Source organism: Anneissia japonica, unplaced genomic scaffold (genome assembly GCF_011630105.1).
Source record: "Anneissia japonica isolate Jap-2015-1 unplaced genomic scaffold, ASM1163010v1 scaffold287713_len945575_cov184, whole genome shotgun sequence".
In the NCBI taxonomy this organism is placed as follows: Eukaryota; Metazoa; Echinodermata; class Crinoidea; order Comatulida; family Comatulidae; genus Anneissia; species Anneissia japonica.
In genome coordinates this window covers 265642-279175 of record NW_022725774.1, presented here as the reverse complement: position 1 = coordinate 279175, position 13534 = coordinate 265642, and the positions used below count along the sequence as shown (strand labels likewise).

Sequence of the window (13534 nt, the reverse complement as noted above, 5' to 3'; positions counted from 1 at the left end):
ATTTTGTTTCTAACCTCAATAACCTATCTTACTTTTTCAAGTTCAACCTTGTAATTAAATATTGAAAACGAACAAAATACCGTAGTTCCTCTGGTGTATCAGCCACCCCCCCTTGAATATCCCCTTGGGGATGGGCTTATACCCAGGGAATCCGCTTTTACCAAAAAGCAATTTTTTAGCACTGCATGCCTAATTTTTGATATTGATATATATTGATGCCAATATTAGATATTTAATTTAGAGTATTTGTAAAAGTCATCTAAACTCATTCAAATCACACACTGGACTTTTATCCAAAGAAAGGCTAGTACGTAAAATTGGGCGTAAAGTAAGGCTTATACCCGAGGATCTACGAAATATATAATAGCAAAGTTAGTGTTTTAATGACTAGCATCATACATTAGTGTTTTTGTTTAGGGTCATATTTGTCTAGTATCATTATGATTAGTATTTTATTAGTGTCATGTTGATTAGTATCACACTAACTAGTGTCTTACTTGTAGTCTTGTAAACTACAATATGTTGACTAGTGTTGTACTAACTGTAATTCTGACTACACTAATGTAGTGTTCTACTAGTGTAATGTTGACTGGTATCACACTGACTAGTGTCTTACTTGTCATGTTTGCAGCTTGTAAACTATTGTCAAGGTAACTATTGTTCTACTAATGTCATGCAGACTAATGTAGTGTTCTACTAGTGTCGGCTGGTGTTACTATCTGGGGTGGAGGATCCAGAGATGTCGGGGAGGGGGGACACAAAAGTGAGGCTGATCGAGGTAACACCACCCTAATGGGTTCAGGTGCATGTTCCCGCAAAATTTTTGTTTTCTAGCAGCCCAAAAAAATAACCTCTAAAGCGTTCTGGGCAATCAATTTCTTCTTTTTCTTTCTTTTTTTTTCTCTTTTCTTTTTACTTTCCAAAAGGGGGAGGCCCCCCCCCCAAAAAAAATCTGCCCGATTATAGTTTCATACTGACAGTGTCACTAACTTCCATTTTTATGAAACTTACTACCACAAAGCCAATATTTCCTGTACAATTGTCTGTTTTTAGTTTTGTTGGTTCATGTATGCTATATTGTAGTGATACACCTTATACTGACCTACTTATATTAAAATGCAAACATCATTTACTTTCTTCGTGCATTAGAAATCTTTTGAGAATGGGAAATAGATCATAATAAAACAAGCAACAGTCTCAGTATGTAGGACTAGAGCCCAAATATTCTAAATTCAAATAAATGACAAAATGTACATAGTAGCTAATCATACTTACCTTAGAGCTCCCAACATATCTATTATTAATTTGATTAAATTTGAGAGATTTATGCATTTTACTTGTAATAATTTAGGTCATTATACATTGTATATGTTTAAATGTTTCCTAATTAACTTAACCATTTTGTACAAAGTTCAAGCACATCTGTGCTTACTTTATTTCTTATGAATACACAATTTTATGAGTGCCATAGTGGTAAACCCAAATACATCGTTGTTATTATCGGGGCTGTTGTGCAAGCGAGGAAAACCTGTTTTGATTAAAAATAAGGTCAACTTGTGTACATGGTTTAAGCTGTAGTTCAGGAACCTAAATTACTGTAGTAATAGAAACTGTGGAAATGTGCCTCTACTCTCCATTGAATACATTAAATGTTAACAATAAATATGACCAAGTAAAAAAATACGGAAATATAGTTTGCAAATTTGTGATTCCGCCCCTGTTATTGGGTGGATTTTTTGTTATATAGTTTAGTACATGACTACCTAAAATTTCCCATGAGTCTATTGGGAATGGACTGAAGATTGTGAGTTCTAATACAATAATTAAAATACTTCCTACTACCCATCTTACTTCACATTCATCTAGGTTGATCTTCAATTTAATAGTTTAACATTTTATAGTTGAACCAGTTCACAAGTACGTAGCTTCGGGAGATGATTATTTATTTGCTGTAGATATTGGTGAAGTCAAAACTAACACATCGTTAAAGGTTCAGATGAATTCTCAATGTTGGCTTATTAAATCATGTCATAAAAGACGCAGGATGTTGACTATAGTAATAGTAATAGCTCTCTAAATGTCATACTGGTGCCTACAGGGTGACATTTAAAATCTAAAGCTTCTTAGTATAAGCAATAGCCAAGCCCAGATCTGAGGTTAAAAAGTGAGAAAGCGAGGGAGAGGAGAAAAAAGGGAAGGTAGGAAGGAGATGGGATCTGAGGTCACAGTTCAGAAATCCAAGCTAGTTAGTTTTATAGACTTAAAAATTCAATATTCATTCAAGGACGAGCCACTCCCCACTTAGAGGATAGAGCGATGCTCTATAGCATGTCTAAGCAAACAAAATGCTCTTGATAGGATTTGAACCCAGGACCTTTGGATTGGAAGATAAATATCTTAACCACCAACCTACAGCCCCACTTCAATAGTTAGGCAATTTAAAGCCATACCCTACTAAACCTTAAAAAATACAAGACCAAGCTGACAGACTCTGAAATCAAGCTGCTTTTGTTAATATAATTTTCATTTTGACATTTAGGATGTAATGCAGTACAGTGTCGGAATTGCTGGACAAGTTAATAATAAGAATAGATGCATTCTGATAAATTTGCTAAAATTGTTTCACTCGATTGACAATATTAACTTACTTATTGCTGTGAAGCAGCCAATTCATATTCTTGACAGCAATTTGACCTCTGAAAGGTCATTGTTTGTTAAAAATCAATCGCCTGAGACAACTGAAAAGCGGAGTTTCATTCTTTAGTTCTGCCGGGTAAAATCAATTACTTTAGGCGACGTTTGTAGACTAACCTACTCGTACCAACGTCGGCATGTCACGACGCTGGAGTACTATTCAGCGTTTTTACTATATTTCTAGGTTTCCTATTTCTACGTTTTAAATGCTCATGTCTCAGCCACAACATTTTGAGGACAATATTATTTACGAACCCAGTTAAACTTATTTACTAGCCTATTTCAACGTGCTAATTATTACATTTAGGCGACGCTTGTTGTAGACTGGCATAGTGTTTGCAGAAATAAATACCATTTTATACACATGCGCAGATCGATTCGCCAGCAGCGAGTCATCGCCAGCAGCAGCGAGCCATCGCCAGCAGAGAGATGTCACTGCAGCAAAACATTATTGTACCAACGCTGTTCTAATAATATATAGACAATGGGTCGTGCTCATATTATTTGTTATATTTTTATTATTCATTATTTTCACTTGACTCGCATAAATAATTTTGTTCGAAGAACATTTTATGCAGTTGTACTTCGCAGCACTTCACTTGCAATTTGCAATTTCTAGTAAATATGCTATTTAGGCAGTAATATCTACAATAATATATTACTGTCATCAACAAGTTTAAAATAGAATTGATAGTTTTTAACTTGACTGAAAAGTTTTAATATAATAATTAAAATAATACTTAACATAAATGAGACATTAAAAGACTATAAATAAATGAATAAAAAAGTTTTGCTTTTTTTTTTTTACAAAATTTTCCAAATTTTCATCATGGTAAGCATACTTTTAATATGCTATTTAGGCAGTAATATCTACAACAATATAATATATTACTGTCATCGACAAGTTTAAAATAGAATTGATAGTTTTTATATGGATTGAAAAGTTTTAATATAATAATTAAAATAATACTTAACATAAATGAGACATTAAAAGACTATAAATAAATGAATGATATTAAGTTTTGCTTTTTTTTAAACAAAATTTTCCAAATTTTCATCATGGTAAGCATACTTTAAGTTGGCTAATAAATAATAAAATTGGTTTACATTTGGAAAGATAAAAGTACAAAAAACAAACATATCCTAACTGAAATCTTCGATACAACATACCTGAGATGACTTGTGAAGGGTCCTGAAGTTACTGAAGTTAATACCCTCCTGGTAGCCTAAGGTTGACAATGTATACAACGGAAATGAAGGTATACCACTATGATCTCATCACTTACCGTACATGACACTTGATATTGGGAGCAACCACTTACAACCTCAAGCTAACATTAATATATCTTCCAATTCTTTTATTGACACATGTTCAGTAAATGATTGAAATTGGTAAGAAGCTATGGAACTATATGGATGAATTGTATCAAAATATGCATTTATATTTTAGACCACTTTGGCTAGTAACAGAAAAATGGACTTGCCAAATTCCATATTAGGTATAAATAAACATAAACTAGACAAGAGAGGGCACCATAACTTTGAAATAAATTGAGAGCACATACAATTGGGAACGTGATAAGTTTGTAGCCACACCTCTGAAACATTTTAGGCCACGTTCAGACATGACATAATGCCAGACATAAAGTTACACTAGGTACAGTATAAATCTGTGCCAGGTGTAAAGTGCTGGGGTATATGTTCAGATTACAGTAGTTGGCTCAATCCACAAAGTTAAAGCGTCATCAATGAAATAAATCTGAAGTAAAAATTCAGAAATAAAATTAATTGCGTGCCATCATATTTGTTTTCATACATATTCCAAATAGATCCATGTCCTACTTCGCCTCATAGTAGGCATAACATTATAATTGTTGCTTGTAACATGTACTCCTGGTTTCTTCGCAAAGTAAATTTCACAGTAGATAACTGGGTTGGTATTAAAATAATGATTGAGTTAATTGGTGTTGGCCTAAGGCAGTGAAACCGAACCAGATTCTCAGATAAACTACAGATTTAATAAGATATTGTTACCATAAATAGAAACAGCATCAGGAAGAAATGAATTAGAGAAGAGAGGGAAACCACATTAGTATATCTCAAATCATTATTGAAAAATCAGGCAAAATTGAACTCATTACATAGCAGCGTATTTTTATGATACTCTCTATTATATCTAAAGTATGCATGTATATTTAATTTTACTGTCCCAAACATGAGTTTTCTTGATAATTCGTGGAAAAAATATAGGTAAATCAGTGATCTACATCTCAGTTAATAACTTTAGTGCAGTGTCAAACTACCTGAAAAAAGGGCAGTGGCTATTGCTACACTGGTCTTAGACAAATTGCCAATTCTGATTGGATGTAATTGTCCTAATCTAATCCTTAAATACAATAAAACCAATCAGAATCCGGAATTTGTTTGCAGTGGATACTGCCAAATAACAAATATTTGCTATACCGTAAGTCATTAGTGTAATACACCACTACTCTACCACAGTAAACTAAATGTTTTTTAAGTTTTTGTTTTTGATTTACCATAGACATGATACCTTTAAAAGATAAATTTATTAAGTGAGGCAATAAAATAAGTACCCAAGTAGATCAAAGGTTTAAAATACAGGTCAGTCTAGTTTATGATTCATTATACCCCAGATTCCTCACATCATAATTACAGTCAGTCAAAATATGATGATTATCATTTTTAAGATGACTTGGGTAATACGAGACTGGGGAATGATTAGTTTGGAATCTTGCTCACCATGGGACAATACACCTCCATTCATAAAGCAATACCGGATGTGGTATACCTAGGTATTTAGGCATGTCAGACAAGCGAGTGCTTGTTTATAGTCAGGTCAATGACCTCAAGTACAAGGACACAGTCTGTTTAGCTGATAGTATACAGTATTAAAAATCAATTTTCAAACTTTCATCAAATAAGTATTGAGTCATTAGTACTGTACAGTAAATGAATGTTGTATATAGGGCTGTGGCATCATCATCACCACCATCATTATCCTTTGTCAGAGAGAATTTGCATTGTAATGAAATTATAAATGAGTCGAATGTTATTTTATAAGCATAAATTTATACCATACATACCAGGGGCGGATTTAGAGAGGGGGGGGGGCAGGCTGCCTGACCCCGCCCCCTCTTTTGGAAAGTAAAAAAAAAACCACCAAAAATATAAAAAAAAAAAGAATAAGAGACAAAAAAGAAAAAAATTGATCGCCCAAAATTCATTGGAGGTTATTTTTGGGCGTCTAGAACATGTGAAGTTTCACGGGGCCATGCCTGGCCCCGGACCCCCTAGGGTATTGCTATCTCGATCAGCCCAACTTTCGCCCCCCACCCCCGTTTTGAACATCTCCGGATCCGCTCCTGCATACTACTATTTGTAAAAGATAAATCACTAAGTATTGCTTGTTTTGTATTTATTTTGTGGGGGGATATTGGGCCTAGGCCTCTTCACTCTTTTGGGCCTACTGTTGTCCTTGTGCGCTCGTTCATTGTGCCGATGAGCACAGCTGAAGGCATTCGCCTTCTCGCCGCACACCATATCTCCTCCTCATGACCAGAATTCATGTGAAGTGTATTGACTTGTGAGAAAATAACTACAGTTAAACAGTTTAGAAAACGTGTTGTATAAACAAACTGGTGACGTAATTTCCACCATGAAAAGCTATTTTTGTGAAAGCAAAAACACAGTTGCAAAGCAGGCAGGCTGCCTGGCACTCATTAAAAAAAATGATTATTTTGTGTTTATCAGTAGACAAACGCCCCTAGAGTCCAGGTTAGAGCTTATGCCTTATATAAGCTTTTGCATGAAAATTAATCAGAAGTTCAGGGTCGGATTATACCAAGGATGGGCATTATAAGGAGCTACTATTAATTGTTACTGTCATAATGCACTGGGTTAGCAGTTACAATATCTCATATGGATGTATGGAGATATTTTTTTATGATGGCTTTATGTTTTAATCTTTGAATTCTCAAAGCAACATTGCCCAAAGGAATCAGTAAATTATATTAAAGTTCAGAATGATTAGGCTCGATCCCCTTGATTCAATATCTTAATCGCTAACCATCTCATTCAGTCATTAATTAGACTTGGACAAAAAATATCTTCTAGTCTAATTGCTTATTAATGCAAAAAAAAAAATTAAATGAAGAATTTTAGCCTTGACTTCACAAGATTGATATCAGTATTATCATACACATCTACAGGATGAATTTTTTTCAGTTTTCTTATTGTCTTGATGAATAATACAATGTTATAAAATTATATATATTTACCTTACTTTGGGATTTTTAAATTTTTAATAGCACATCTTTAATGTATATTTAAAAGACTAAAAATAAAGATTAAATTTTCTTTGTCCAATTCATATTTAAAATTAGAAATTTCTAGCTGGCCCCCCACAAGAGAACCCACAGAAGCTACAGTGCAGTGGTACTACCAATATTTACATATATTGTTTATGTTAAACTTTATTAGCATTTATTTATGGGCCTTTACTATCAAATCATTGAACATACAATTACATGCCATATGTTGGTCTAATTGACTATACAGTATCATGGGTTTATATTTTTTAAGAAATGTAAATATTCTTCCAGAAGTCTGTTATATTTGGACTTCTGACATTATACAGATGGGAGGGGGATGCAACAGGAAAGTGAGGAATCACTCACTAGTGGAATGAGATAAATTTTAACTACTTGAATGTAATTTTTTTTTTGATGAGACATTCTTCAGTAGCATGAATGATCATAAGAGAACAAGTTTAAAATGTTAGATCTTACATTACATGACATCATAAAAATATCTATATTACTATAATGTAAAAACAAAGAATGGATAAATGATTTAATCTTTAGCCAACCTCAATATATGATATCATGCCATGAGGCAGCAAGATGTGGCTATTATTATGAAATCATAATGATGGCTCTATAATTCCCTAGTATAATGTGACAGACAGAGATGTTTTGTTGATTTTGTCTGTATCATGATAGTGTATAATGACATAATGTGTATATACAATATAAAAACAATAAAGAATAAATGACTTAATAATTATACAACATAAAATATGATTAGGGTTGTGTGAAAACAGCTTTAAAAAAAAAACTAGGTTTACCTCATCACATCCAGCACAGCGAGGCATTATAAGCTCTGCATAATGGCGTTCACAGTATATCTGAGAATCTTTAACAAAGTGAGCAAGGTCCACTAAGATTTCTTCGCACGTCGTACACGTGAAGCATGCAGGATGCCAACAGGCTTCCTCCTGTTTGCTGTCCACGTACAGTCCAATCTCACCTGCCTCAACATCCTTACCACACCTGGAACAGGGCTATTAAGAAGAGAGTCAAAGATGGTGATTGAACATTTCCATGTATCCAAGACTAATGCATGTCAAAGCGTGTGTTTTGTACTATTTTGAAAATGTTGAAAATTATGGATGGTCTTTAGTAGATTATAAAATTGATTAAAATCCCTAAATTGTCATATTTTTTTTATTTTTTTATTTTTTTTGGAAGGGGGGGGGGGGCCTTTGCTACTGGACCACTTCCTAAAAGTTTTAAGCGATGCCTGACCACACCCACTTCATCATTCCCATATAAGGGCAAATCACAGATATTTGTCAAAGGAAAGTTTATAGTGTCGACACAGTAGTAAATGCAAGTTAACAAAAGCTATTTATGACAAACCTTATCATCTGTTAGGTAATCTTCAACTCTAGCTAACCCAAATGCCGTCTCATCTCTAATATCCAAAAACTGATAAAAGTTCTCTCTGGCAACAGAATCGTTTAAATGTCGACAATATTCGGGTGCTAGGTCTTGCTTTGGTATCTGCAAAATAAGTTGACGATCCCGATATTTCTCTCCGGCTGAATGTAACTTTGGTATAATAGGATTAGGTAAGGAATTCATAAATTCTTCCACCTAAAAACATGAATGAAAAGAAAATATAATGTTATTTACTACGAACTAGAAAAAAAAAATCAAAAACACATTAAAACATAATTATTTGACAGTTCAATATTTTAATTAATATAAAATTATAAATGGAATGTTTATATAGCGCATACTGCAATACACTGCCTCTATGCGCTTTTACATTATTATCCCCCCCCCCCCCCCACTGGTGCAAACACCTATGGTACACACCCAAAAAGCAGGTAGACTTAGTACTTGGTATTAGATCCTACCAGGAAATTATATGTTCTCTGTAGAGAGATGAACATAATTAAATGCCTTGCACAAGCGACTTGCAGAGGGATGTTTTCATACCCCTGACCTCCATTGCATCACCTGCTTTTGTGTTTGCTTTTTTAAATAAAACTTTCACTTTTAAAAATGTTTTTTGTACAAAAAATGTATCTTTCAAATGATTCTTAATCATATTGGAAAATCTGTGAGCATTATTTTTCTATTAAAATAACATTTTATCAGTTTGTTTTTTTACCATAATCTGTATGTATGAGCATATTTTGGCTTAGTATTTATTTGAAGACCAAAATATATTTATAATTTAATGTTTTTCAATGTTATTTACATTGGATGTTTTTGTATGTTACAGAGGGCCCCTTACATTCAACACTGCTATTAGAGCTATCTGAAATAAAAAGTTAAATCCATAAAAAATAACAAACCTTAGAAGCTGAAAGACCGGCTGGTGTCCATGAATAGCCAAGAGATATAGCACCCTCTTTAGTTCTTTCTGTTTCATTGTGGTCCTTGAGCTCTAAGCCTAACCTTTCACATACTGTGACTAGGTTATCGTGTATTAAATCATGATCTTCCCTCATACAACCACAATTGGTACAGGCATTTCTGTAAATATATAATAAAAAAGGATTGATCAAACTTAAAGAAAAAGCAAGGACTTTGTTGATATAATGTAGCATGTAAAAGAGTACTCAGCACTAGCACTTTTATATAATTATATATAATATATACAATCAGAAAAATATATTTATAATAGTTAATCCAAGATTTTGTCTAGATCAACGTAACTTAATCAATTATTAGCTTCATTTTGGTACATATTTTACAGAACCAGATGAAATTATTGACATTATTTTACAATCAACCATAATAACAGAATGACAAATAACCAACCAATTACGGTTATGATGACATCACATCATGATCATATATAGGTACATCATGACTATATATGGGCATACAACAGTTTTTATCAAAGAAAATTTTATAATCTGGACAGATTTAGATAAGCTTTGACTGAACATACAAAAAAATATTACTACTTGTGAAGATTTTTATGTACAGATTATTTCTATTATATTATATATATATTATATTATTATATTATTATTATATTATTTATTTATTATATTTATTTATTTATATTTATATTTCTATTTGGTTTTCACGGTTATTTTCTTAGATGTACTGTACTCTATGTAGTTCTTCATAATAGTAGTTTTTTTTCTGTACATATTTATATTTTGTGTCACTTGTACAACGATATGGTATTATGGAAACTGAAAGATTTTATTATCACTATAATATTTATCAACAATCAGTAACATGCAACATCAAAAGTGGACAAAAATAGCTCTCTTTACCATACTATCTTTTCTTAAATGAAATATTAAAATATATGTCAACTGCAAACAGATATTATTTTTGAATATATTTATAATAATAAGAAAAAGTGAATTGGACAAAAATGTCAGCTGCAAAAACCAATTATAACATAAACGTTACATGGAAGAAGATCTCTTTGTTGAACTATTGAAAGACTTTATTATAATTACTATCAATGAACACAGATAACTTGAAACTTAAAATTGGTTCAAGATACACATAAAATAGCTCTTTTTACCAACACAAAATGTAAAATGCAATAACAAGTCAGATGGCATACCATTGTAAAATAAAAATAATAAAACAAAAATGTCAACTGTCATTGTCAGTGCCCAACACGTTCCTGTAATTCATCAAATCCAAACATGACTATAGAGGGCGACAAGACAATTCTAATAGAAGTATAAAAGCATAAAATATTACAGTATTCTACAAATTGTATAAAATGAAAACTTTAAACTTAATAAGAAAATACATGTAGCACAACTATTCTGGTGGTAATTTACAAGCAAAAATGATATGTAGGCCATACACATAAAACAAATATTCAAATAAAAGAAAACAATTTATATAGAAGTATCAATAGTTAATGTATTTTATTACAACATGCTAATTTATTCTACTTTAATCCTTGCTATGTGTATACACATAATAATTTGAATACGTAAATAAAAGGAATGGGGATTAGTAACTTGGAAACAATGTAATCTAATGTAAAAAGCCAGGAATTTTGTACTCCGCCGTTTCCGTTGGATACAAGGTATTGCAGGCAAACAAGTTTCCAAAATAAAACAATTTACACAGAAGTATCACGTTTTAATGTACTTCATCAATAGTCTTTATATTTCACTTTCTTTGCTATGTGTACATGTCAAACAAGTATATAAAAAAAAATTGATCTGTAGCTTAGGCACAATCTTCCTTTCTTTATACTATTTATACAGAAGTATTAAGAATTAATGTATTTCATTACAATAGTCCATTTATATTTCAAATTGTTTAAATGTGTACCGTAGATGTACAGGTTAAAATAGGGGCTGTACCTTGTCACAAATTTGTGTGGTAAAGAAAGAAGCTTGCTTTCCAATTTCACTTTTTTCCAGAAACCAGGATGTTCTAACTAAAACAATTCTACTTCCTGTACCACATCTAATGTACCAGTAACAGGCAATTGCACTTGGCATTGGATGTGATAATACAGTACATGTTTAAAAAAGAGGAAAATACATATAAATAACAGTTCACCGTCCAAGACCACCTTTAGGACCTGTTAATTTTGGGTGGTCTTGGGGATTCAGTCTCCAATAAGAGGGTTAGCTTTGAGTTGAAAGATTGATGATGTTATTTCATTCTTAAAAAAAGTGGTCTCGAATTGTAGGGTGCAATGTAATAAATACATATTATAAATAATATCTTATTATCATCATTTGAATTATTACCATTTAGCACAACCTGACTACAAATAGGCACATGCATCAGAACTTTCTTTGGTTTAAATCAAAAATGATTTAGCATTTTTTGTTGTAAGTAGATTAAGGCTTTTCTTTGCGCTATTTTAGAGTGACGATACTATTAATATTATAATTCTTATTATTCATGGAAATTTGTAAAGGCCTAGAAACAATATGGCAGTTACAACAAGTGCATCTGTGATCATTATACAAACAATAAAAAATATCTGTGGTTTCATCGAACAGGTGACTCAAATGCTGACCACAATAGCAATTCTTCTGACCACTTCCAGGAAAAACCTGAGACTATGTATTACATTACTGTTTCATTTTTCAAGTGCAAAAACTTTCTAGTGCTTTTATATATTTATGAAAGCTTAAAACTTTGATAGCAGAACTTCCTATACGATACCAATATCGATTATCTTGTTTTATCTTTAAATATGGTAATTTTGATTTTATTTCGACTGGGCATTAACCTGTAAAAATATATTTAGATACAGTATTTCTAAGTGATATATACATTGAACACTTCAGTCAATAAAAATAAAACAATATGTTCTTTGGTGAAATTTCTCTTTTTTTACCTCCACTAGTTAACAGGCCAAAAAAAAATGGTTCATTAGAAATCATAACTAGACAAGATACAGGTTTGCAAAACAAGGCAAAATACAAGATTAGCATTTCCATAGTTACAATTCTATTACTATGGATTTAACATAATTTTTAAAAGAAGTAATTTAGACTTTCTATAATTTCCATTAAGATATTCTCTTCACTAGGATTTATCAGTGTACTACACAGCAGAAACAAAGCAAACTATAAATCATGTTAACTAGACGCAAGTCGGGTAAATGTATGTTTAGATATAAATTGCTGTAATGGAAGACTGTAGTAAGGAAGACATATATCAATTGAAGTTGCGCCAAGCGGTTTATGAACTGTCTCTGTACTTCCACCCACCACACTTCATTACTTCTTAAATATACACATTATGATCAAGTTACACTTAAACAAACTAAATTTCAATTTATTTTGTTGTACAGAACATAAATAATCCATAGATGAAAATTCTGAATACATGAAACGTACAATAATGGAATGACATGAAAGGTACGGTATATTGTAGATACATCAGTGTACTGTAGCACCACCTTGGTCAGACACATAGAAAGACAATCCCCTGATTATTTAATTATTTTTAATAGTGTACCAAGTTCTTACTGGGCACACATGTCTTATTAAGCAAACCGACCCAACAGCTTAACAGCCAATCCAAAAGATGAGGCAATTAGTAGCAAGTCTCTTACCCATTGACTAAAGCAGGAATGACATTAGCATGTTTAAATATTCTTCAACCCCTTCTTCCCCCCCCCCTCCACCATCTACCCACCAAATTTCAAATCGACCCTCATATTATTATACATCATAAAACATCCCCCCTGGCCAAACCAGCCCCAATTAATTGGGATTCAAACTCAACACTGGTATCAGCTAAATCTTAAATTACTGTCATAGGTTAAAATCAAATTTCTATTTTCATAAGTTCTTTTTAAGAGACTTTTGACCTGACACTCTATCATTTAACTTTCACCATTGCAGTTCTGATGTGTTATTTCCTTCTTTTACTCTTCAAACACAATCTTTGATTGTATTTAAAATATCGGATTTAAACAATCAATCATATAAAAAACTTGAGTTGATTCATACTCTGATAGAATTATATAACATTATAACATGGATGAATTCAAATTTAAT

General features: G+C 32.2%; 1 protein-coding gene across 1 annotated transcript in view; it reads right to left on the bottom strand.

Moving 5' to 3' along the window:
- The window catches only part of LOC117112868 (prickle planar cell polarity protein 3-B-like), a 65188-nt gene that overhangs the window by 17907 nt on the left and 33747 nt on the right, over positions 1-13534 (bottom strand). The window contains exons 3-5 of the mRNA XM_033256058.1: positions 9365-9545; positions 8418-8654; positions 7844-8059 (exon numbers count right to left, since the gene is read on the bottom strand). Coding sequence (XP_033111949.1) covers positions 7844-8059; positions 8418-8654; positions 9365-9545 — 634 coding nt within the window. The remainder of the gene's footprint in view (positions 1-7843; positions 8060-8417; positions 8655-9364; positions 9546-13534) is intronic.